The 22,317-nt window shown below is 38.9% G+C and overlaps 1 protein-coding gene across 1 annotated transcript in view; it reads right to left on the minus strand.

The window, feature by feature from the left end:
* COL6A6 (collagen type VI alpha 6 chain) overlaps positions 1 to 22,317 on the minus strand; it is a 114,130-nt gene that overhangs the window by 70,300 nt on the left and 21,513 nt on the right. The window contains exons 11-22 of the mRNA XM_021678708.1: positions 17,787 to 18,130; positions 17,625 to 17,703; positions 13,725 to 13,879; positions 11,252 to 11,344; positions 9,948 to 10,001; positions 8,123 to 8,194; positions 8,010 to 8,036; positions 7,644 to 7,688; positions 7,501 to 7,554; positions 6,164 to 6,226; positions 2,410 to 2,475; positions 1,095 to 1,148 (exon numbers count right to left, since the gene is read on the minus strand). Coding sequence (XP_021534383.1) covers positions 1,095 to 1,148; positions 2,410 to 2,475; positions 6,164 to 6,226; positions 7,501 to 7,554; positions 7,644 to 7,688; positions 8,010 to 8,036; positions 8,123 to 8,194; positions 9,948 to 10,001; positions 11,252 to 11,344; positions 13,725 to 13,879; positions 17,625 to 17,703; positions 17,787 to 18,130 — 1,106 coding nt within the window. The remainder of the gene's footprint in view (positions 1 to 1,094; positions 1,149 to 2,409; positions 2,476 to 6,163; positions 6,227 to 7,500; positions 7,555 to 7,643; positions 7,689 to 8,009; positions 8,037 to 8,122; positions 8,195 to 9,947; positions 10,002 to 11,251; positions 11,345 to 13,724; positions 13,880 to 17,624; positions 17,704 to 17,786; positions 18,131 to 22,317) is intronic.

Genomic DNA, 22,317 nt, shown 5'->3' on the forward strand with positions numbered 1-22,317 from the left:
AGACAAAAAAAGGAGATCCTGTCATTTGTGACAACATGGATGGACCCTGAAGGTATTGTACTAAGTGAAATAAGTCAGAGATAGACAAATACTATATGGTCTTGCTAATATGTAGAATCTCAAAAATACAAAAACAAAACAAAACAAAACAAAAAAATAACTCCAAAAACTTGACTCCTAGACACGGAGAACTTTTGGTAGTTGCCAGAAGTAAGGAGTGGGGGGGGGTGGTGGATAAAATGGGTAAAATGGGTCAAAAGGTACAAACTTCCAGTCACAAAATAAATCATAGGGATGTAATGTACAGCATGGGGACTATTGCTAATAATACTGTTTCGTATATTTGAAAGTTGCTAAGAAAGTAGATCTTAAAAGTTTTCAGTACAAGGAAAAATTTGTAACTACACGTGGTGATGAGTGTTAACTAGATTTATTGTGGTGATTATTTCACAACCACATATACAAATCATGTTATACACCTGAAACTAATGTTATACATCGACTAAATCTCAATTAGTACTATACATATATGCTTTAAAATTGAGCACAAATAGAAACCAGTTTAGTATACTGTATTTATTATGCATTGTATTGTCTGAGAAGTTCACAGAATCAGCTATTATACTCCACACAAAGAAAATGTTTTTGTGTCTTGGAACACACACCTTCTTTGCAAGGCAGAGAATATAGAAGTAAGAACAGAGGACTTATACCAGGACTGACTTCCCTAAGTAGTCATAAAATTAGCAGAGGAATGGAGTTTGGGACTTAAAATGACATCCCTGGCAATGGCAGTTAGCATAGTGAGAAGGCCAAACTTTCACCACTCTTCCCCTAGTTGGCTGCTTTTTTGTTCTCTTTGCCCAGCCTTTTCTCCTGATCGGTAATTTTCCTTGCAACCAGCACCTTCCTGCCTCATCTTTTCAGGGGCTTTCCACAAGCGCTTCGCCAGCTGTGTTCTCAGAAGCTATCCCAAGTGTCCCCACGGTCTTGAGCCCCAGCAGAACCATCCCACTCACTCCCCACAATCGGCCATTTTTATCACAATATAGGCTACCAGAGCAGTGGGTCTCCTTGTCTAGAAGGGCTCTTACTGTCTTTCTTCTGGAGCCTGGTGTTCCAGGGGGCCCTGGCCAGCCTCTTCCACCCTGTCAAGTGAAAAGACAGACAGGTGACAGTAATTACACAGCACTGACATATTTCCTCTTCAACATCTGCTTGTGCTGCAGGGAGGGTGGATGGATACACACCAGCTAGGGAGTTATCCTCCCTTTGGATGTGGATTACTTCTACTGTTTATAAACCATATGTCTATGCAGGAAATGAGGGACTACAGGACAAAATGCTAATGACATGGCTTCATCTGTTCATAACCACTGTCTAACTTGTCTTTGGGTATCAGTTATAGAGTATCTGAATCAAACTATCTCCCACTGTGTTGCCGCAGAGTGGATAAATGAAGCATGCCATGTGTCAGTTACGGCTACTACTGGTTTGGATTTCTACCTTTGGACTTCTTGTTCTGTTTGGCTAACCTGTGTAGATTCACACCTGCATGTGAATAAAATCTCACAATACTCATGCATCTTCCCAAAATAGAAAATGAAGGAAATTTATGAATCTATAATGAGACATGTGAGACTTACATTTACCACTTAGTAAAAATGGCAGGTAGCATTTACTGAAGGTTTATGATGCGGCAAGGTCAGTCACTGAATTCCCACCATAACCTTTAAAAGTAGGCTATTTATCCTATTTTGCAGATGAGAAAATTGAGATTTACAGAAAGTGGCCCAAGGCCACAGAGCTGGTAAGGCACAGAGCATGAAACAGGACCTGGGCCTGTCCCCAAAGTCAAGTTCTTCCTACCACATCAGACCTCTCCCCCAGGGGAAGTCACCAGGGGAACTTCCTCATCAAGAAGATCCAGAAAAATACATTTTCCAGATTATTACACTTTTAAAAATTCTGAAAAACAAGGTAAGATGATCAAATTGTGGTTTGTGAGATTTCATGGGATTAATCCTAAGAGATTTGCCTTGAGCATGTAAGCTGTATAGATCTACCAGATCTTTTTCTTTTTATCATGTACTACAAATAATACAATGTCTTCTTAGGGTATATGACTCCTGTATCCTGGAAGGCCAACAATTTACTGGCTTGTTCCTTCCATCAGCTAGCCCTACATTTTAAGATGGGAATTAGATGTTTGCATTCATAAATGAAGACCTCAAGGGCAGGGCTTGGTGAAGCAAGTCACCCCAAATTCAGAAGAACAAGGGAATGTTTTTTGAACCCTAGAGTAGCAGATAAGGAGGAGGAAAAGGTATTTTTGCTCCTAAAGATGCTTTTTCTGGAGCAAGTATGTCACATCATTACAAGTTTGCTTTCAAATGCCCACATAATTACTTGTCTTCCACGTTCTCCTTTCAAGCCCTTAGGTCCTTCTATGGTATTGTCAAATCCAGGAACTCCCTAAAAAACACAAAATAAAGAGAAAAATTTTGAATCTCTCTCCTTAAAAATGTAACTGCATATAACACATTTACTCACTCCCCCCCTTAAAAAAATTGACAAAATAGGTCCAATCCATTTAAAACCATAGATAGGTAGAAATTACAAATGGCTTATACATGATTTCTTTTCCTCCTGTGTTCTGCATTGTCAGAAGAGAGTGGGGACCTAAGGTGAGTGTTGGGGGGATGTGGGGGAGGGGAGCAAGAGCTCACCATAGAAGGCATTGCCAAGAGAAGCAAGGGTGACATGGCTTGTGTTTATGACAATTCTCATCCTGGGTCTGGAGGTACCCCTTCTTACTACTGCCATCCTTTCTCTTAATATTTGCTCTTCTTTCTTGGGGCCTACACAAGTTTATACTTGAGGTTGTTAGATTTTTACTCTCCCCTACCTTTGGGAGAAGGGAGACGGTTTGTAATGGGCTCCACCACAAGAACATAAGTACACTGAGCAGCACTGAGGACTGTATCTGCCATCCATTCTTTCTTTCTCCCCTCGGACGCCTGGTAGCCTTCTAGCCCCATATGTTCACTGCTACTTTTCCAGTTTTCAGAAAATTCTAGCATCTTGAGTTTCCCCCAATATTCATACAAACATTCTAGCAGGAACTCATTGTGGGACATTATCCTTAGCAGTCCAAACAGAAAGCTTTCTAACTTGGATAGTTAGGACCACCAATAGAGCAGTATCCCCATGATGCTGGGACAATCAATTGAGCCAGTCAGTTCAGTCAATGCTCCAATAAATTGAGAGGGGACAAGAATTATCCAGTCCTGCTGAGTGCCAGCTGCTGGGCTGTTTGGCTGATAGCAGCCCAGATTACCTTCATCAATCAATAAGTAATTTGAGATCACCAACAGGGACATGTCATTGTTCCAAATACTTAGAAAGATTTTTAAACAAATAGTTTCGACACTTACAGTTTATAGGCTACCAGAGAGAAAAAGATGCTCTTAGAATTTACTTTATAACTGAGATTACCAGAATTTATGTGAAAACTTAGTTCTTTCCCCCCACATACCAAAGCCAAAGATTATTTTCTACAATTTCTGTTTTAAGTTTAAATATTTGTCTGTTAAGTTCTCCAAGCAGGGTATACCTAAATCACAATGTTAGAGATTGTATTTTGGCAAAAAAAGGAAAAGGAAAATAATGTAAAGTCCAAAATCTTATTCCACTGGATGTATAAATAACTTATCGAGGTCCAACTCCAAACTATTTAATTGAAGAGATGGCATTAAAAAGTCATACGCTAGCATATTCTACAGAATAGAATATCCTAGTTGTTTGGTCAGTCTGAATATGATCTGTCCAGTCTTTCAATTTTTTTCTATGCAACTGGACAAAACATCTAACACAAATTTATGATTCAACATGGGCTTCTAATAATGATATGTTTTAGAATCATGAACCTTACTACACTCTGTAGCTCAAATGATCTGGTTCAGTTTTCTCCCCAGTATTACATGAGATTACATGAGATTTTTAAAAATGGGAAATTCCAAATGGCCAAACTAGCTGTCACATGATTGGAAGTTCTGTCTGAATAAGCACAGATTTTCAGGAATTTGTGCCATTTGTATGCATTCCTACGAATAATCTGATCATGTGTGGGTTCTATTTATTCAATCAATCTTGCTCTCCCAAATTTTTCCTGAAATAGTAACCCATAAAAACCACACGTAAAAAGACTCAGAGAATTGTCTTTGATTTGAGATGTATACTCCCAAGAGGGTGGGAAGAATCATCATGCATTAAAAAACTAAAATTAGTATCGTGACAAACAGCACATCACAGAAGTTCTAGTGGGTTGAATTTTCAGCCATCTCGAAGTCATAGAACCTTAAAAAAAAAAAAACCGTCTTACATTATTCAGATTCTTCTGGAAGTGTTAAGTAATCATACAGACAATTTGGCAGACAATTAGGGGGGATTCTGACCAAAGTACATGGCAATTTTATAGCAATATCCCAAGGAAATTTTTGGCCTTCATATATAGATGACTGAAATGTCTTTGAACTACTATTTATTATTTTTTATTTATGGATACTTTTTTATTTCTAACTAGATACTTAGAAGTTGTTTCAAAACTCTCAGGTCATCAGACTATTATCAGAAAACATCACTTATTAAACGATGTAGTCTTCAAGAGCAAATTCCTCTGCTTTTAAAATAGTTATCTTCGATGTATACCTAACATTTATATTTCTCAATATATTGCACTAAATTCTTTCTCTGATCAATTGATAGCTCCTCCTCCAATATACAAAGTCCTGTGAGTTTCCCAGTTGCCCCACATCCTTATCGGCACTTGTTATTGTCAGTTTTTTTTTTTTTAAATTAGCCATTCTGATGTGTGTATGTAGTACACTGCTATGGTATTTTGCTGGTGGAAGTGTAAATTAGTACAGAGTTTTTTGAAAACTGGCTTAAAAGGCTTAAGCTTAATGAGACTGAATGAACTATTGTTACCGACAACTATGTGGATGAATCTCACAAGCATAAACTTGAGCAAAAGAAGCCAGAAACAGAAGAATGTATCCTATATGATTCTACTTACTTAAAGTTCAGGGATATTGGTAAAACTAATTTATGGTTTTAGGACAGTGATTACCTTTGGGAGAGGCTGGTAGTGATTGAATTAGACATGGGGGGCAATTTCTGGGATGTCCCATTTCTTTACCTGGGTGGTGATTACACAGGCACATTTACATTCATCAAGCTGTGCATTCGTAACATGTGTACTTTTCTGATGTTACAGTTCAAAACTAAGTTCTAGAATAATGCCCAGCATAGTGATTATAGACAATACTGTATCATATGCTTCAAAGTTGCTAAGAGACTAGACCTTAAATGGTCTCATCACAAAAAAAGAAATGATAATCCTGTGACACGATACAGGAGTTAGCTAACCCTATGATGGTAATCATATTGCAGTATATAAATGTTACCAAATCAGTATCTTATAACAACTTAAATTTACACCATGTTCTATGTCAATTATATCTCAGTAGAAAAGTTTAATAAACAAACCTAAATCCTAATTCGTTAAGATTTTGGAGACTTACTTTTGTGTGGGTGGGGTGATGGAAGTCCTATAGTACTGATGTTTCACTGGACTTGGCATATCCCCTACACTGGTGTGGGTCATGCCTATTTTGCCAGGTTATATCCAGCAGAGCAGGCACCTTTGTGTCATAGGTTTTGCCTGAAACGGTCCTAGCTGGCTTGGATTCATGAAAATTAAGTTCATATTCTTAACTGATAAAGGCTCTTGGGGAATGGAAGAAAAGAGATGGCTTTGTTTCTTCCACCCTATCCATATTTTGAGGTACTCAGAGGAAGAGAATGGAAGGGACTAGAATTCCTTCATGGCTCTGAAGCACAGTAACAATTCTGAATATGTATTCTCAAAAAACAAATGCACCACTGTTGGACAAGATCTTCTCACTGTCCATGCTCATTCCATAGATGCAGAGGATCTAGCACAAGGGAAATGCTTTTAAAATTCCACAACAGTTCTGCTTGTAATGATCTAAACTCAGGATTTCTATTGTAGTAATGTAAAGTGGGGCTCTCTTCTTATCAAAAGCTGATGGCAACCAAGCCCTGTTTAGCTCACAGCCCACGCAGTGCCAGCACTTACAGGGTCTCCTCGCTGGCCCTTTGCACCTTGGTCACCAGAAACCCCTCGCTTTCCTGGGCTTCCCTAAAGATAATACAAATCAGAAGAAGGATAAGAAAAGAATTAATAACATTAGTAAAAACAAAGAGCTTATCTTCTCCCTCATTTGAATAATTAAAATTTCTCTACTAGAGTTATTATTTTTTTAAGATTTTATTTATTTGACAGAGAGAGAGAGAGAGAGACACCCAGAGAGAGAACACAAGCATGGGGAGTGGGAGAGGGAGAGGCAGGCTTCCTGCAGAACAGGGAGCCTGACGTGGGGCTCGATCCCAGGACCCTGGGATCATGACCTGAGCCAAAGGCAGACGCTTAACCATCTGAGCCACCCAGGTGCCCCTAGAGTTATTTTTAAGCTGGACAGATGGACAACCAAAAAATAGTTTCAGGCATCACGTAAATAATTTAAGAGTGATCTCAATTATTTACCACAGGGAGGAAGTCTGTGTTCCAGACACATTTGTTGTCTTAGTTTTTACAGCTACTTTATAAACCAGGTATTGTTTGTAGATTTCTTTTAATGAAGCAGCTGAGATTCAGAGACATTATCCATTTTCTCCAAGGTGGTTGTATCAGATAGAAACTGGGTTTCTGACTCAGCTGTTCACACCCCAAAGACAGACAAAGTGGATGATGGAAGTATGGCTGCTGTTGGTGTCTGTTCTAAATGGGAATGAGTGGCATACACTTGCGGTGTGCTGCCCCACCCTACAGACTCTTGTTAACACCCTGCTGCCATTCTTAGTGTGGTAGCTGCTTTTCATTAATGGCCCTAATTCTTTACTTCTGTATCTATGCCCTTTGCCATGTGACTCTGTAATGCTTTCCAGTTGTCCCGAGTTTGGCCATGACTGAATCTGGCCGACAGAAAGAGATGGAAGTGTTGCTGTGAGAGCTCCAAGTCTAGGCCTTAAGAGACCTTGAGAGAACCTGTGTGTTTCTACTTGCTCCCTTGTGCATCTGCCATGGCCATGAAAAGGTGACGGAAAACAAAGCCAGACAATGCTTCCTGGTCCTAGGAGGAAGATAAGAGACATGTGGAATAAGGCTGTCAGCCAACCTACAGACACCTGAGCCAAGATCAGCCATGCTTAGCCTAGACCAGGGATCTGGGCTACAAACCTCAGACACATAGGAAATAAATGTTTATTGTTGCATGCAGTTGAGGTTTTGTGATTGTCACAAAGCAATTTTGTGGTGCTCACTGACTGATACATTTAGGGTAGCTGTTTTACTCTGTTAGTCACACCTCTAATTGCCAGGACATTTTTCATGTTGTCTCTTTATTGAATCCCTACCTGGGATCCTTCATCACCCTTTTCTCCTTTTTCTCCGGGAAGACCACTCTCACCCTAAAAAACAGAAGAATAAACCCAAATTTCCATTTTCTTGATGAGAAATAGTTCAGAAGGGCCTTTTTGGGACAAAGAGAAGGCTCTACCTGTTCTCCATTTAATCCGCCAATTCCACTTCCTCCAACTTCTCCCTGAAAAGACAGATGTGATCAGAATAGAGTGTATTACACATTTAGGTGGAAAGAAGTCAGACCCCAAACAAAAGTCTAGTTTTGTCTTTCATATACAGCCTAGTCCTGAGTAATAACAAAGATTACTGAGTAATAGAAACTGTGAACAAATAATACACATTGCCTGCAATAAAAAACAAGAATAAGCAAAATCAAATGGCTGGTAATAAAGGAAGATCCAGAGAAACTTCATTTGTATGATCTACTGTTTAGTAGTTTCAAAAAATGAAAATATTTCTAGATAAGAGATGGGCAGATAAATGGATACCACTGGTACCATACCTCCTGTCCATTTAGTCCCCTGTTGCCCTGAAAATAGAAAGGACAGTAGTGGTTAGTGTGAGAAAGCGGAATTAATGTTGGAAAGACTTATCAATGCCTAATGCAACCCTTACCTTCGGACCTTTGGCACCATGGCATCCCTTAGTACCTTGCTCTCCCACTGGTCCACTGGTTCCTCTGTCTCCCTGAGAAAGAGAACATACCTAGATGAGACTTTTCCATTGTACTCTGGATTCTTAGAAATTTTACAAGTTTTGTATCGGAAAAAAATGTGTAACTGCTCATGGTTTACAATCCAGAATTCATGCTTATTAAACCTGAGAATGGAAGTAAATCAGAACTACTCTGATGACAACCCTTTGCTTTGGATCCCACCTGGATACTGCCCTAGGTAGGGTGGTATCTAAATAAAACAGACATACAAACAAGTGGCAGCTAAAATGTATTCTCAAAATTTCAGCAGCGATTCCAGGAATAGATAATGAAGAATTGGTGAGGCACCAGAGAAGGATGCTCTAGGTATGATCTAACTAAAATCTAAGCATGATTTCCAATCCAAAATCCATATTCCTTCTCTTTCTTTAACCAAATATCATTCCTACAATCCTTGCCTTGGTTACCCCACTAGTCTGTGTAGTCTTGTGATCTGGAAACAAAGAGATCATCCTCTGCTTCTCTCTCCCCAGGTCACAATTACTTACATTCATCCTCTTTAACATACCCCCTTATACTGCCCCCAACTAAGATTAGGACTGCTTTGTCCTACACCTACTACTGCAAGGCTTCTACCTGTAACCCCTGCCTTATTAGCATCCATACATTGCCTGAGTATCCTTTTAAATCCATGCCCCCATTATTTTTACTCCTGTGCTTAATATCATCCAATGACTGCCCATCAACTGGAAGACACCAAATCTTCTGTAGGATATTCAAGATGCCCAATTACTCTGGGTCTTGCTTGCCACGTAACCTCCTCACTGTGTCCTGGGTTCCAACCATGTTGGCTATGTGCCATTCTACACACACACACACACACACACACACACACACGCACACAGATTCTCTGACTCAATCACATACCTTTGAACACATTGTTCTCTCTCTAGTAATATGTTCTCCCCCACAAACTTTGCCTGAAGAAATATCTATTTGTCCCTCAGATGTCTGCCCAAGCATTACCCCTTGTTTGCAGCCTTCCCCTCCCAAGCCTTAACTACTACCAAGGCTGTTAGGTATTTGCTCTGCTATGCTTTGCCACAATGCACCTCATTGTAACATTGGAAGAGTCGTTGTGTTTAGCAGCTGGAAACGGTTGTCTCATTTGCCTTTCCACTTGTCTGAAGTTACCTAAGAATCATATTTTTTCTTTTCCTTATTTTTTATTTCTAGGGTCTAGACACTGTGCCTGAAACATGGTAGAATGCCTTAATATATATTTGTTAGATGAATACATGAGTGGAGAAGTTCACTTATTATGGTAAATGGTAAGATGCTCAATATATAATTGTTAAAGGAATGCACGGATGGAAGGAAGAAAGGAAGAAGGATGGATGGATGGCTGGATGGCTGGATGAATGGATGGGTGGATGGACTTAAGAGTGGAGGTCCTTGATAAATAATGTGGGGAGTTGGTTTACCTGTGCAAAATGGATCAGGAAGGGGGAAATGGCAGTGATTTGAGTCCCCTGGTGAAAAAAATAACTTTCTCATTAAGTTCATTGTGCAGCGTTGGTGAACAGCCAAAGAGGAGACAATAGGTTAATAAACCATTATTGACCACCAGAAGCAAAGCCCAGTGAGAATTAGAAAAGACCTCAGATTTTGTACATGAATTCTTAGTCTCTGACTTTTCTTGTTTCCTTCTGAATTGACACAAACGATTTCCTTTTGTAGATATGTTCTCAGGAATAAATAGAGGTGAAATAAACCTTGACTTACAGCAACACCTTCCTCTCCCAGATAGCCCTCACTGCCTTTAAAACCTGGGGATCCCTGGAAATAAGGAAACAAAGAATGCATTAGAACTCCACAGACCAAAAACCAAAGGTCATCAAGCAAAAATCTTTAACTATAGTTTTACTTTATGTAGAATTACAGGAGTTTGAAAAAAAAAATAATCCTCCCCCCACAACATAGGCTGTATTTATACACATAAAAATAAATGTAGTTTTGAAACAAGTATCCAGATAACTCAAGGGTGTGTGCATGTGTGGATCATAATGCTGTCCATAACCCTCTCTGGGGTTATATATAGTGCTGGAATATTTTTTCTCAGTCAAACCTTCAAATGAACACAGCTATATTTGCCCTTGACAGACTAGAATTACCCTCTTTTCTTAACAAAAATTTCTTTTAGGATTTATGCTACACATAGGAAAATAGACCACACACATTTCTTTTCATTCTTTCTGAGCCCGGTTTTTTTTTTTTTTTTTTTTTTTAAATCTACCATTCTCCTTCCATAAAGTTGAAGCATTCAGGAAATAGTCCGAAAATTTTCTTCAGAGACACAAACATGTTGATTTGGGAGTTATGGTGCTATCTACAAATTATTCACAAATCAAACACACATGTAAACAAGCAGTATTGAAATTATTAAACACATCCATAGTATGTTTGTACATATTTTAGCACTTAGCATATTTTAGCATGCTCCCAAATCATATTTTTTTTTTATAAGAGTACATAATTTTTTTTTGGTTAGGAAATACATAAATCTACTTTTGGCTACTGTTTTATGATTGGCATTTTTGTGCATACATCTGTGATATTTTTGGTCTGGCTAAAGCTGACTGAAACGTTGCCACATCTTCTGTGAGGACAGGGTGAGCTGACCTAATTTGCTTGTCAGCAGACTACCCAAAACATACCCTACTTCATTTAAATGACTCTGCAGTCATTAAAAATGGGCACTGAAAGGACACTGATATTCAGGAGGTTTTCATTATTCAACACAGAGATCACCGTTGATTTCTGGGTGTCGTTGTCATCCCTGCTGGAACACTAGATAATCAAGGATCTTGGCAGTTGTCCCTCCTGACACTTGTATTGAAAGTTTTTTAGAAGACTCCAATTTAGAATGCCAAGGGAAAGCCAGGCGTATCTAGTTGTCATGGAGAGTAAGTGGTTACCTCAAAGGCTCTATCTAGAAGTTAAAATCATCCTTTATTTCCACCTAACCCTATGTCTGAAAGACATACTACATTCAAATAAGGTGAGCCATAAATCTTAACTAAAATCACCTTTTTCCCCGGTGGTCCAGGATCCCCCATTATGCCATCCCCTCCAATGCACTTGCAGAATAAACAGCAGCACGTCCTTTCAGCAACATTAACCTTGGGGAAGAGTAAGAAATACATGACATTGGGTGGCATTGCTTCCCAAATCACACATACACGCTCGATGGTGTCATTCAGACTTCTTCCACAGTTTCATTATTCCCCATTAAAGTAACCATGCTCCAGAGAGAGTGCATGAGACATTCTTTAGCTGCTATCCTTCCTTCTGTGGTCTGCATTCTCCACCCTATGAGAACTTCAAATCAACTCAGAGGTTTCTTTTATTTTTTAAATTTAAATTGTAGGTAGTTAATATACAGTACAATATTGGCTTCTGGAGTAAAATTCAGTGATTCATCACTCACAGACAACATCCAGTGCTCATCATAACAAGTGCCCTCCTTAATCCCATCACCCATCTAGCCCATCCCCCACCTCCTATCAACCCTCAGTCTGTTCTCTGTTAAGAGTCTGTTACGGCTTGTTTCCTCAAAGAGGTTTTTGTATCCTCAAAATGCTATTAGCTTAGCCATGGCCAGCTCAGTGCATACTAATTTATTAATGTGATTTCTTGATCCCACCCCATCCCAGCATTGACCATGGTGTTGCTGATTACCTTATATAATTCTGCCCCCAATATTTTGTTCAATAAAATGAATGTTGTTTTCTCCTTTCCCTATTTTGTGAAATCTTTGCATGCTAAAGGATTTAGACAGTGCCCGATGTCATAGTGCTTAGAATGGAATCCAGTGGTAAACACTTCCAGAAAAGTTTTTGTGACAGGATTTCAAAAACACCAACTACACACTCAACATTTCCAAAACCCTTGCTGTAGAGGATGGGGTAATGGGGAGAAGATTCCCCTTTATACCTTGGCTGAAAAACCATATTATATATTGAAAAATATCAGTGAATTTTATCCTGAACCTAGTCATCCTCTGAAAAATTGACATATTCCACTGCATTTCTACAATTAACCCACAAGATTAATTTTTAGGAAAATTTGCAGTAAACACCATGCTTGGCCTTGGTGGGGTAGAATCACTCTTTGTGTTGAAAAGTTTCCCATCAAAAATCTAGTGTGATGAAAAATGAAAATATTTTGTCATAATAATCATTTAGCAATTGTGCTTCTGTGTCTATTATATAATGTTCCTTTTCAGCCATTAGAAAAAAATTTTCCCCTAAAAATGTCAGAAAAACCAATAAAACTTGAAATGTGTGAAATCAAATAACAAACTGGATTCTTTGATTTTATATTAGATAATACCAATTTTCTTCGGATCACTAAAACCCTACAGCATTAGATCTTTTATTATTAATGTTAAAATTGATATATTTCTAAAATTAAGTTTTTCTTTGATAATCTAGCATTGATGTGATATTGAAACAATGACAGGCTTGTTTTGAGGAATAACTTCCTCCCTCTATGAATTACCAATACGAATTTCAAAGACAGGGGAAAAAAATAGTAGGAAAAAAAAAGACCTTTTGTAAAAGAGACACAGTCTTCCCATGTAGAAAAAGCAATTCCAACAAAACTTCCATATTCTTGAATTATTTTCACGTAATTACTACACTTAACAAATGGTGTTTAAACATCTATTTATATACACATTCTACAGGTGAAAAATAGTAGGAGCTAGCATGTTATTGGAAGGTGTCTTGATGTGATTACAGAATTCATAAATCATAAGCAAATGAGAGATCATTAGCCAGTTATTAAGGTGAAAGTGGTGCCACATAATCTGGTAACCCTTCACCACTCTAGTTTGAATCCTTGTACATTTCTGAAAGAAATAGGACTAGGCTGCACCCATGTAGACATTAGGTTCTAAAAAGAGTTCACAAGGCAAACACTGCAGTCAAGACATTGACAAAGCTTTTGATCGCACATACAGTACAACATAGGAGGAGGTCCATCATCATGTTGCTGTGTTCTTCCTCCAATATCGGGGCAGGTTCCTCTTCCTTTGGTTGAACTCCAAGTGCAATCGGCTCTCCTTTACAAGCCATGTTGCAGGGAAAATACACATCTTAAACACGAGTATTATACTCACTGCAGTGAGCTGTGACACTTAGGATCCACAAGGGATGTGAAAATCAGCTGGCTGAGGGAGCAGTGGATTCACCCTGTCACCTCAGATTCCCTCCAGCGCTTACATTCAGTGACTGTAATTCGGGCAGGATCATAGGTGCTATAAATTTCTTCCCTTTTTTGCCAAGCATATTAATTAAACGTGCTTTGATGTATCTCTACCATATTACATTTTTTTTTTCAAAACACCCTCTTATTTAGGCTGTTTACTAATTCAGAAAAGCCTTTTTCTCACACCCAAGTGAACAAAATTAGTTCAAATTCGTAAGCATAAGTACTAAATCTATATACAAAACAAATAGAAAATTTAAACTCACCAGCCTTTTCTAAGTAACTTACCAGTTGCTTTGACAGTCGGCTCCCAAGGTCCCTCATTCCAATAGTGAGCTGGATCCTGTACTCAAACCCTTTCCCGAATTCAATGTAGAGAAGATCAGCCAGGTCACTTGTATCGGTGGCTCCATCCAGAGCAACAGTTATGAAGGCATTCAGGCCTATCCAACACAGTTTACAATTCTCTGGGTAAGGTGGTTTTGGCTATTTTAATCTTTTTGCATATGTATCTAAATTGTTATTCTAGGAAAACAGTTGCAAGAGGAACACTCATTTTATTGTCTACTTCCCCCAACCATGCAATGTAAAACTGACAAGTGACAAGACTATCATCAGAGAACAAAAGGAATTACATTTTTCAAAGCTAATTAAATTGGAGGCAGGGGATATTACAACAGAACTTCCAGTTCCTGGATGACTTGAAGTGAGATATAATGATTTAAAAAGGGTCCATAGAGTATACTAAGATACAGAAGAACTGATATATCAAGAAAGCAAATGTTCCAAATTTTTGCCATTCAAAGGGGGATCCTTGGACAGCAGCACTTACATAACCTGGGAACTTCTCAGAAATACAGAATTATCTACAGAATCAGAATCTGTATTTTAATAAAATCACCACATGACTTATATGCACATTAAAGTTTGGGAAGCACAGCTATAATGACCTCTTAAGGATTTGAGAATCCAGTTGGAATTAGAGTAAGAGACTGTAAGACCATAAGAGACCTCTTGTCAGGCAGTTAGAAACAAATGACATATAATCATCCAGAGCTGTAGCTCATAAACTTTGGAATTTTATAGACCATTATAGACCAGAATATTTCAAAGAAATCTGTAAGGGACTAACAAAGGGTTTTGACTTACTTAGCAAAGTATTAATTGATACAAACATGAAATTATAAAGTACTGATTGATATAAACATGAAATGATACCAGTAATAATCCTGGCAATCCTTATGGTGGAGGTAACCGCATCAACAACTGTGCTCTCATTTATTAATAGTTACTATGTGCCTAGAAGTCAGTTAAGTGCTTTCCATGCATTAGCTTACTTGTAGGCTACAAATCCAAATGTATGGATATGTAGAATTATAGCTGTATTTTACAGATAAGTGAACTGAGGCTTGGAAAGGTTATTTGACTGGCTTGAGTGGTATTTTTAGTTTTTCCCCTGGACAGCCTGATTCCAAAGCCTACAATCAAAAGACATTTTAATAACAAAAGTATATAAGGACATAATCAGAGTAAACAGCAGTCCTAAAATTGAATAAACTTAGCTTTATTGGCATAAGTTTCCTCATTTCATTATGGATGAGTGAAGACATCTTTAGATGGGACTTGGAAGCCAATGGACTAGAACAAGGAAATGTTCACAGACCCGAGAGTTAATGTTTTCTAAATGTATGTATGATTCTGAATGGATGATTTTGGGTGAGAGGAAGAAGAGAATGAGGAGAATAAAGTTTCAGGGACATATGGGGGAGGCTCAAGTTCTAGGAGAGGAAAACAGAGAGGTTGGCTGAAGTGGAATAAATGAAGAAACACCAAAGAATAGGGTGACCAACTTGTCCTGATTTATCAGGACTTCCCTCATTTTAGTGTTGATATCTCTGGCTTCTCTCAAATAAACAAGGTGTTAGTCACTCTTCTAGGAATGAGAATGACAAGAAGAAAAGGGACGGTGGAGTGGGCTGGGATAGACAGTGAGGAATGCTAAGCTCATGAAAAGAGTTTACTGATCAAGAGAAGGCATGCTAATAGATCTATTTATAAGGGGGGAAATCTCACATCTGATTTTTCTTGTAAGTTCCAAGAAATGTAAAAATGTAAGAGTTATGAGAACCATGGGATTGTTGATCTGCAGCAAATAATGCATATAACTATTATTTGTAACTGCTTTCCTCAGGATGGGGGACTCTGATCCTGCTCCTTTCAGACTCATCCAATAATAAGTCAAAAGATCTTAAATACAATTCCTAAAAATAAATTAAGGAAGAAAATATTTCAAAAATTGAAAGAATGTAAGAATCACCGAGAAGACTCTAGAGCACTAGATTTAAAGAAACTAAATGAATTCAAACCCCAATCCATGTGGATTAGTTAAAAAGCCACATCCACCATTGAGTATCCTTTTCTCCAGGTCTCCTCTTGTCTCATGATGAGTGCACAGTTTATACATATAGATACCTGGCCCCAAATTAGGGAGGCTCTCCTAGGCTACTGGATCATAGGGCCAAGCATCAACTGAAATCATATATGTTTAAACATGGGAAGCCAGAGCTAGCGGTACTCCTTGTCCATATTGAGAACCATTTAACACTTTTCAAAAAACATTATGGCCGTCATCCCTTCATCTCTCCCATTCAGAGACTCTGAATTTTTGAGGATATTAAAAATCTAGCTTCTGAAGTTGAAACTCATTTAATAGTTTTTCCTTGGGAGTTGAGAAAAAGAAGGTTGGTCTTAGAAATCTGGGTGTTCTGAGGGAAACTTCCTGGAGAAAACTCTTATGTTGTGTGCAGAAGATACATCTTTTTCACCACAAAAGAAAAGCTTAAATTATTTAAGAAAAAAAAAAAAAACCCAAAAAAAAAAACCCTACCCACCCAAATTAAGCACTCTAGGGTCTTATTCTCAGTCTTCATTAATATCTCCATTGCAGATCATAAAAAAAATGCCAAGACTTGAAAGAGTAAAAAGAAAGCAGCTTTAGCAAATAAAGGGCAAAATAAAAAGTCTTACTTTTCAGCTGTAAATATAGCTAATTTTGCAATTTGTTTAAGATTGAGGAGACAGAACAGAACAGATCCCCCTAGCTTCTAGTAGCTAACCTGGGAGCAACCTAAGCAACTGTCTTAGGCCAGGTTCTCCAGAGGCAGAGCCTGAGAAAGGGATTTGGATGCATACAATTTATTGAGGAAGCACTCTTTGAAGAAGGGGTAAAGAAAGCAAGATAGGGCAGGGGAAGGAGCTGAGCAAGATAGTGTTTCAGCTGAAGACTAGCTTCAGCCTGATCCCATGGGGAACTCTGGAACATAAATTATACCACAGAACTGGTGCCATTTTGAGGTAAGGTCCAATTCCATGTACTCTACCTGCTGCCTAGGGGTGGGGTAGGGAGTAACCTTCCAGGTGAATGGCTTCCACTGGTCGACAGCAATTCTTCAGAGAAAGGAGAACCTGTGAGTTTCTAGCAGTGAACAGTCACAGTAGCTGGAGGATGGGGGAAACTACTCGGAAAGGGGGCACCAATAGCATCCATTTACAGGAAAGTATTTCTATTCTTAGTCAAACCAGAACATGTGGGTTCATTTTTCTTCCACTGACCCATATTTTGTAAGAACTGACAATAAGTCAGACTGGGCATTTGTTCCTAAAGCAAAAAGCCCAGTGCCAATGCTTTAAAAACTCCTAAGCACCATGGTTGGCCATCTGTGGTCTGAAGGAAGGAACTAATTAGAAAACTCCAAAATATGAGTAGACTTGTCCAACAATGCCTGAGATTCTGGAAACTTTAACAGTGTCAAAAGAAAATAATCCAATTCTTCTATTCCTTGGTCAAGGAGAAATACACTGTTCACTTCTGCAGACCCTAAAGAAGTAGCAATATTAGATAATGTGGGCCAAGGGATACAGGAATATTCTCCAGGAAAGCTTAGGAAGAAGACATAGAGTGTTAGGAGGGAAAGGGTAGGACTTAATATTCGTGCTGTTTCACATACATAGTGTAAGAAGAAAAAAGTAGATGCCAGAATGTTCTGAGAGCTCATTTGCTCTCCCAAGTGCATATTGGTGGACAAATTCAGGGTTATCTGAGTGCTTGAAAACTTAAGAGCCAGAATTGAGTTCTGAGGTTATAAACTCAGTAAACACTCCTTTCCCACTCTTCCCCATGCTCAATACCTTCTTTTCTAAGTTCATCAGATTTTTGTTCAAGCTTTTCGATGTCATCATCCAATCCATCTGAAAATAAGAGAACCACCTAGGAAAGTATTCAAAAAGAAAATTGAGTAAAAAGGATGTCATCGCAACCATAGACCAGCAGATAAAGTAAAACCAGCTTACCTTTCCTCGAGCAGCTGATTTATTCTGAAATGCATCCCACAGAGAACTCAAGAGGTTTGCGTTGAGAAGAGATGGTCCTTTAACTGTTACATCCTTCAAGCTGTTCAGTATGTTTTCACTATAGATCTCAAACTTGGGTGAATATTTTTTCATGGCATTGGTCACTTGAAAAGCCACGCTAACTTGAGTCTCTGTGCCCACCTCACAGCTTACCCCATTGAGGGAGCTGATGGTACGTAAGAGGTCTTGAAGGTAGGTTTCTATCCAAGACTGACCTTCAAGCAAAGTCTGCCCTTTTTCATGAGTTGAGATGTCAAATCCCACCACAATGTCCACAAAACAATCTAGGGTTTAAGGGAAAAGTATATCTTATTAGATCAACAAATACCTTTATTTGGCTTGTTTGCCATATCTGAATCAAGGTATTTGAAATTCTTATTTTGATTCCATTTATAAAGTTGGAAAACAAGGAAGAACATGACTGAATAAAGGAAGAAGCTTAGAATCACTCTTTTATAACTGGTAAAAGTGTAAGTATAGAATATTTTTTTAAGCTGGTATAAAATCTAGATGATTTTGTAACAAAATTCTGAAAGACTGGGCGCCTGGGTGGCTCAGTTGGTTAAGCGACTGCCTTCGGCTCAGGTCATGGTCCTGGAGTCCCGGGATCGAGTCCCGCATCGGGCTCCCTGCTCGGCAGGGAGTCTGCTTCTCCCTCTGACCCTCCTCCCTCTCATGCTCTCTGTCTCTCATTCTCTCTCTCTCAAATAAATAAAATCTTAAAAAAAAAAATTCTGAAAGACTTTATTGGGGCCACTGAAAAAGCCACGCAAAATCATTTAAGTATCTAAAGTTACATGTGGAAGTGTTAATAGTCTGAAAGAGGAAATTCATACCATGCTACTTACCAATTGAGGTCACTTGACAAATATTAAATTATAACTACAAGGGAAGTATAAAAATATTCGAATAGTCATTTAGAAAAAAATAAATCACAAGGGACTTGTCTAAAGGAATGACTGTGATGATTTCTCTCTCTAAAAACAATCTCTGATTCTTCTTTTTGTCTTCTAACATCCACTCAGAAAAGAAAAAGGAAAAAAGAAAAACTACAAGAGATCCTTTGGCATCTTGCTTAGTTTATGTCAAAGATGGCATTCCCTTCAGGGCTCAGGCACTCAGGAAGCTGAAGCCATTGCTATTTGGAGATTTGATAAATACCTAGAGAGGTTTCCCATTTAGAGTGCTTTGCTTTTATCCTTATTAGGGCCAGGGACATGTTAAGCATTGGAGAAACTAGAAGGGGCTTGATAATTTAAGCTGAGCCTCCTAAAGGGGAGATAATCAGAGGAGGATAAAATGATAGTTCATATGCACTCTTCTTTCCAGAACTTTTAGGTTGGCTAAAAACTTCAAATTTTCCAGCAAATTCAGCAAATCCAGCAAATTTAACTAGCTTGCTTGGTTAAAAAAAAAAAAGGCAGGGGAAGGTGGGAGGAAGAATATGTATTTTTAGTTTGCTTTGTTCAGATAAGCAGTTTTTCAGATAGCTGTTGTGTGGACAAATGCCCACCTATACTACCTCCAGACACACTGGTCAGTTGTACATTTGCAAGTCTTTGAAATCAAAATGTCACTTTCCAATTTTTTTTTTAAAGATTTTATTTATTTATCTGAGACAGAGAGAATGAGAGAGACAGAGAGCACATGAGAGCGGGGAGGGTCAGAGGGAGAAGCAGGCTCCCTGCCGAGCAGGGAGCCCGATGCGGGGCTCGATCCAGGGACTCCAGGATCATGACCTGAGCCGAAGGCAGTCGCTTAACCAACTGAGCCACCCAGGCGCCCTTTCCAATTTTAAAATAAGGGCCAGTAGCTTGATTCACTTTTTTCACCACTCCCTTGTACCCTGATTCCCATTTAATGAGAAAAGAGCTGGGTGAGGGAAAATAAATCCTTATCTGATAATCAATTTTCACCATGACATTTCAGGTAAATCAATGTTATCAAAACATCTGAAAGGTGGGTTTTCTTTAGTTTTTCTTTATTTCTTATTTTGCCATAGGAACTTTCTTAGAAAAATCTCTGATATTTGGAAAGGGAGATGAGGAGAAAGAAACTGGTCAGAAGGAAGCATCAGAATATGTCCTTTCCAAAATTCCTCTTGAATCAATATCCTATCATTTCAATCTTGAGACTGTTGAAAAACGAACAGTGGCAGAAATGCCAAAATGTCATTGAATGATCCTGGGAACTGTCCCCTCTAAAAATTTAGTGTTTTAACTTTTTGTCTAGATTAGTGAATAAATTCCCTGTGTTTATTTAACTAATTCAAATTGAAAAGTTATTCCATAATAATGTGATCAAAGGAATAAATGTGAGGAACAAATCCAGAGTTGGCAGCCACATGTCTAAATACAATTTGACTAGGCCATATTAATCAAGTGGACTCTCTTGGAAGGAAGGGTCTTACCAACTCTACAGAGACATCTGCCCTCAAATCAGGAGCCCTTCAGAGCTAACAAGAGGCAAGGATGGTTTTGGAAGTGAGCTGGGGAGAAGGCTAACACTGGATTTCCAAGAGAAATAATGAAGGATTAACCTAGGATAGCAGGAGGGGGAATTGAAAAATGGCGATAAACGCAGTGCAACTTGAGAAGGGAGTCCACAGCACTGCTGTGGAGGGTGATAACAAGGAGAAGCAAAACTAGTGTTTTGAGTGTTTGACTTGTCCTCACAAACCACAGTGTGGAAGTCTGGATGGGGGGAGGTCTTTAAGTGGGAAGGCTCCATGTTTAATTTTAGTCATGGACTGGCCAAGACGCTGCTACTGCTAGATAACTTTTGGCAAGTCTCTTAACCTTTCTGGGCATTAATTTTCCTGTTTATAAAAATGAGATTATATAGTCCAAAATAAAAAAAACAACAGAACAGAGTGGATTGGACTAAGCAGGTAGTCTGACAGTTCCCTGTCAGACTTAAAAGTGGATTTTAATTATCTGACTTACAAAGTCCATAATTAGAGTTGATGGGGCAGATTTTTAGAATTAAGAAATACTGTCAAGAAGGTAGGATATATCAGTAAGATTAGAAAAAATTTCTTAAATACTTTAAAGGGGAAAGTTGGGCTATTGGCAGTTATTGGTTGGGATAAGAGAGAAATTTGGGGCTTTTGAAAGAAGGGGTATCTTAGATAAAAAAAGAATGATCTAGAAAATAGGTAGTGTAAGAGACCCAGTTTATGTATTTCTCAGATTTGCTACCTCCTCTCCACCCAATCCAGGACTTGGACATTTACCCATTGGATAGCCTCAGCTGCCACCATCATCTGGTCTCCCAAAAGTGTGCAGGGGGTGGAAACCAGGCTTTGTCATGGCCTCCATCATCCTCAGGGCAGGAGGGCCAGGATGACTCTGGTTCCCATGTCCAACCCAACTGAATTCATGGGAATTCTGACTCCTTCTACCACTTCCAGTCACAGATATAATTCACTGTGTAATTTCCTCTAAGTCATGTAAGAGGAGGTCTAAGAGAGAACTCAGAGATGAGACAAGCCTAGAAATTCTAAAGAATGAACCACAGGATGACACACTGCTCTCTCTGCAAAGGAGACGTGACCACATTGAGGGGCTGTAACTTCTAGTATTTACTGGGGCAACTGATATGTAATTGTTTCCCATGGAGCTGATATGCCCACATGTAAGAAGGAGCTATCGTGGACTCCTTTGATCTCCTGTCCAAGGTGGCTAACTGGAGGACCAAAGAGATGGCAGCAGAATAAAGCTGAGGGCATCACCAGATGCCCAGAGGCTGAGGAAGGCATAAGGGAACATCTGGAATTGAGACATGTTTACCTTTCTCAAAGGAACTATGGTTGAGCGATCCCCTGCCAAATGTGGAGGGCGAGAGGGAAAGTCTTTGGAAGACCCATGAATGGATCCAGATTTAGATATGGGCTATTGTCACAGAAAACCAATTCTTGCCAAGCATCATCAAGTAAGAAATTTTCTGTACTTCTTTAGCTCTTCTCCCTTCCCCAACCCATTCTGGAACCATGGCTAGCAACAAGAGGGCAGGACCTAGGAGAAGGGGGTAGAAGTGAAAGGTGGGCAACAATGGGTAAAATGCCAACCACGTGAGATCTCCTCTGTCATGGCCGGTGAGCAGCCTGTGGGAGGCTGGGAAAGTGGAGTAACCTTGAATGAAGTTTTTAGTTTTAATGGTTACCTTTTGATAGACATATTAATCACCAAGAAAATGTTCACTTATTTCCTTAAAGTGACTAGGGTCAAAGGAAGAGCTGGCCCCCATGAATAAATTTAATGGATCAGTGGTAGACAAAAATGAAGTGACTTTACATTGAGTAAGCATGACACCTGGGATGTAATTATAAAGTTTAAATGCACATTTTCTCATTTAATCTTGACAATGATCTTTGAACTAGGTGCTGCTATTGCTCACATTTTATAGATGAGAAAATTAAACAGAAAAGTTAAGCAACTTGTCCAAGAAAAAAATGGCCATCGAACAAGGC

Source organism: Neomonachus schauinslandi, chromosome 1 (genome assembly GCF_002201575.2).
Source record: "Neomonachus schauinslandi chromosome 1, ASM220157v2, whole genome shotgun sequence".
NCBI classification, from domain to species: domain Eukaryota; kingdom Metazoa; phylum Chordata; class Mammalia; order Carnivora; family Phocidae; genus Neomonachus; species Neomonachus schauinslandi.